The following is a 3,839-nucleotide window of genomic DNA, read 5'->3' on the forward strand; positions in this document are numbered from 1 at the left end:
CCGAGGAAAACGTGGCTCTGCCTCCCCCTCCTCCTCCTCCTCATCATCCCAAACCACCGCAAACCCCCAGCCCACCCCGAGCCATCGCCACCGCACATCTGGGCTCCAGCGCCGCGCGCCCCTCCCGCTTTCTGCTCTCCCCCCTCACCAGCACACTGGGGCCGTCTGCCTTCCCTCCCTGCTCCCCAGAGCCCTTTCCCCCATCATCTCCACTCATCGGACACGATGTTCCACCCTCTCCACCCCAAAATGACACCACCCGCTCCAGCCTCCTCAGCCGATGGGTGCCACCCCTCTTTGTGTATCAGCATCCATCTCTAGGGTGGGGCTGCAAGCAAAACCCCTCCACTTTATCGTTCCCCAGCACCGTCCGCCCCGTCGGGTCCCACCTGCGCGGGGAGGAGCGGCCGCCGGTAACGGGCGGGGTGCAGCGCACCGGGAACCGCTAGATGGCGCCCTACGAGCGGTACCGACGGGGGGGACACATCGCCCTTTGCCCGGGGACACCCCGGGTCCCCCCCTCTTCGGGGCTCCCGGCCCCACCCGCGGCGTCCCCGGGCAAAGAGCGGCGGCCTAAGGAGAGAGACCCCCGGGGGGGCGGTCGGGGCGCGGCGGGAGAAGATCGAGAGGAGGGAAAAATCGGGCTGGGAGGAGGAGGAGGAGACCGGGATGGGGAGGGAGGGGTGTGTAAAGGGGGGGGGGGGGGGGGCCCGGCTTGTCAGTGCCCCGCCCGGGGATGGGAGGAGGAAAACCTCCCGCCGTCCCTTTAACAGCCAGCGGCGCTGCTCGGAGTTCAGGCCGGGGTCAGGGGGAGTTCGCAGCCCGGGTTTCACCTCCGAGCTGGCGGCGTCGGGAACCCCGAGGAACCGCTGCTGCTTCTTCCACAACCACCTCCTCCTCTTCCTCCTCCTCCCGTTCCGTAGGACCGGCCGGGAGCGCGGGGTATGGAGGAAGAGAAGCAGCAGAGGAAGAGGAGGGTGGAGGGGAGCAGCAACCGGCGGCGGCCCCCCCGGGGCTGAGCCATGAGAGTTCACCGAGACCTCAGCTGGCTGGCGGAGGCCACCGGACGCCCAGGTAAAAGGAGGGGGAGAACAGCCCGAAGTACGGGGGAAATCAGCCGAAAAAGCAGCTCCGCGGGCGCTTGGCTTTACGCACCTGGGCGGGGGGCACCGGCACCGGAACGGAGGCGGGAGGGGAGGTCCCGCTCCCCCCCACACCCCCAATCGTTCCCCCGCTCACCCCGAGGGGGGGAGAGGAAACGGGGGCGGGGGGCGCCCGGGGGGTCCGGCCGGCCGCCTCCCGGGAGCGCGGCGCATAAGAAGCGGGGAGGCGCGGCGGGGAGCGGGACAGCGGCGGGGATCGGCGGGCGGGCACCGGGTCGGGGTGTCCCCCCCGCGCTCCCCCGGCAGGTGGGCGCGGGGTCGCGGGATCCCGGGGCTGGCGGGGTCGGGGCGCGGCACTGGCGGCGGCGGCGGGTGATGTCACTTTCTCCAAAACCCTCCGGGGGTTTTCGCCCCCCTCCCGCCCCCCCGAGCCGCCGAGAAACGAGCCCCCATATAAGCGGTGGCACCGGGCGGGCGGGCGCGCAGAGCGGCCGGGACTCAGAGGTGCGTGGGGCTGAGCCCCGACCCCCCCGCGCCCCCCACCCACGCGCGGGTGAAGCCCCGGGCGCGCACGTCGAGCCCCCCGCGCGTTGCGGTGCCCATGTGGGGCCGGGCACGGCGCTGACCGGGCGGCCGCTGTGTTGCAGGGCGGCGGGCGAGGAGCGGGATGCTGGACGCCATGGAGGTGCCGAGCCACTCGCGGCAGCTGCTGCTGCAGCTGAACACGCAGCGCACCAAGGGCTTCCTGTGCGACGTGATCATCGTGGTGCAGAACGCGCTTTTCCGAGCGCACAAGAACATCCTGGCCGCCAGCAGCGCCTACCTCAAGTCGCTGGTGGTCCACGACAACCTGCTCAACCTGGACCATGAGATGGTGAGCCCCGGCATCTTCCGCCTCATCCTCGACTTCATCTACACCGGCCGCCTGGCCGAGTGCGAGCCGGGCAGCGAGCAGAGCCTGGGTGCTGTGCTGGCTGCCGCCAGCTACCTCCAGATCCCCGGCTTGGTGGCCCTTTGCAAGAAGAAGCTGAAGCGCAGCGGCAAGTACTGCCACCTGCGCGGGGGCTACGCGCCCTACAAGCTGGGCCGCGGGCTGCGGGCCGCCACGCCGGTCATCCAGGCTTGCTACTCGGGGACACCGCGGCCCGTGGAGCTGCCGCCCGTGGAGCCGGCGGCGCCGCTCAACACGCAGTGCGGGGAGCTGTACGCCTCGGCCGCCCAGGGAGCCCCGCTGCACCCCCACGGGCTGTGCCCGCCCGAGCGCCACTGCTCGCCGCCCTGCGGCCTCGACCTCTCCAAGAAGAGCCCCACCGGCCCCTCTGCCCAGCTCCTGCCCACCGACCGCCTGCTGCCCAGCGAGCCCCGCGAGCCCTCGCTGCCCCCGCGGCACGACAGTCCCCCCGTCAGCGCCGGCCTCCTGGGCAGCCACGTCGCTGCCTACAAGGACTCCCCGCCGGGCGGTGAGCCGGGGGGGCATCCCCACGCCCCCGACCCCTTCCGCAGCACGCCGCCCTGCGCCGAGCCCCCGCTGCCCCGAGCTGATGGGCGGGAGCTGATGTACCGCTGGATGAAGCACGAGCCCCTGGGCCCCTACCTGGACGAGGGGGAGGCGGAGAAGGAGCTGGAGAGGGAGGAGAAGGCCGAATCGCCGCCCGCGGCGCCGCAGCCCCGCTACCCCAGCGTGGAGAGCAACGACCTGGAGCCCGATAACAGCACGAGCGAGGAGACGGGCAGCAGCGAGGGCCCCTCGCCCGGCGACGCGCTGGACCGCTACTGCAACCACCTGGGCTACGAGCCGGAGAGCCTGGGTGACAACCTGTACGTCTGCATCCCCTGCGGCAAGGGCTTCCCCAGCTCCGAGCAGCTCAACGCCCACGTGGAGGCCCACAACGAAGAGGAGCTCTATCACAAGGCGGCGGCCGAGCAGGCCGTGCCCTTCCTGGACAAAGGTGGCCCAGGGCTGGGTGACATCTTGCGGCCTTACCGCTGCTCCTCCTGCGACAAGTCCTACAAGGACCCGGCCACGCTGCGGCAGCACGAGAAGACGCACTGGCTGACGCGGCCCTACCCCTGCACCATCTGCGGCAAGAAGTTCACGCAACGCGGCACCATGACCCGCCACATGCGCAGCCACCTCGGCCTGAAGCCCTTCGCCTGCGACGCCTGCGGGATGCGCTTCACCCGCCAGTACCGCCTGACCGAGCACATGCGCATCCACTCGGGCGAGAAGCCCTACGAGTGCCAGGTGTGCGGCGGGAAGTTCGCCCAGCAGCGCAACCTCATCAGCCACATGAAGATGCACACGGCCGGCCCCGACGGCAAAGCCAAGCTGGACTTCCCCGACAGCGTCTATGCCATGGCCCGACTCACCGCCGACCAGCTGGGGCTCAAGCAGGAGAAGGCGGCAGAGCTGCTCTCCCACACCTCGCACTTCCTCAGCGACCCCAAGGCCATGGAGAGCCTCTACCCCCTGGCCAAGTTCACGGCTGAGCACCTGGGGCTGAGTCAGGACAAGGCTGCCGAGGTGCTGGCGCAGGCTCCGCACCTCCACAGCGAGGCCGCCCGGACCATAGAGCGATACTCGCCCCCCTAGCAGCGGCCGGGCCGGGGGGCCGGGGGGGCCGCTGGGCTCCCCTCGCTGCCCCGTGTGGAGCTGGGGGGGGGCGAGAGGTGCTGGGTGCTCGTTCCCCGGCGGTCCCGGAGAACTCGCTCGTAGCGAAGGTCCCACGAGAGCTG

The 3,839-nt window shown here is 71.3% G+C and overlaps 1 protein-coding gene across 1 annotated transcript; it reads left to right on the forward strand.

Moving 5' to 3' along the window:
• The first annotated feature begins 795 nt into the window (after positions 1-795).
• Positions 796-3,839, forward strand: HIC1 (HIC ZBTB transcriptional repressor 1). The gene is made up of 2 exons (XM_086858869.1): positions 796-1,074; positions 1,751-3,839. Exons 1-2 carry the CDS (start codon positions 1,023-1,025, stop codon positions 3,694-3,696), a joined length of 1,998 nt encoding a protein of 665 aa, XP_086714995.1. The 5' UTR covers positions 796-1,022; the 3' UTR covers positions 3,697-3,839.

Source organism: Cyanistes caeruleus, chromosome 21 (assembly GCF_971803275.1).
Source record: "Cyanistes caeruleus chromosome 21, bCyaCae1.hap1.1, whole genome shotgun sequence".
Lineage (NCBI taxonomy): Eukaryota > Metazoa > Chordata > Aves > Passeriformes > Paridae > Cyanistes > Cyanistes caeruleus.

Coding starts and splice junctions, on each gene's coding strand:
- HIC1 (XM_086858869.1), top strand. CDS start 1,023: ATGAGAGTTCACCGAGACCTCAGCTGGCTGGCGGAGGCCACCGGACGC. Junction 1,075..1,750: donor GGAGGCCACCGGACGCCCAG/GTAAAAGGAGGG, acceptor GCTGTGTTGCAG/GGCGGCGGGCGAGGAGCGGG.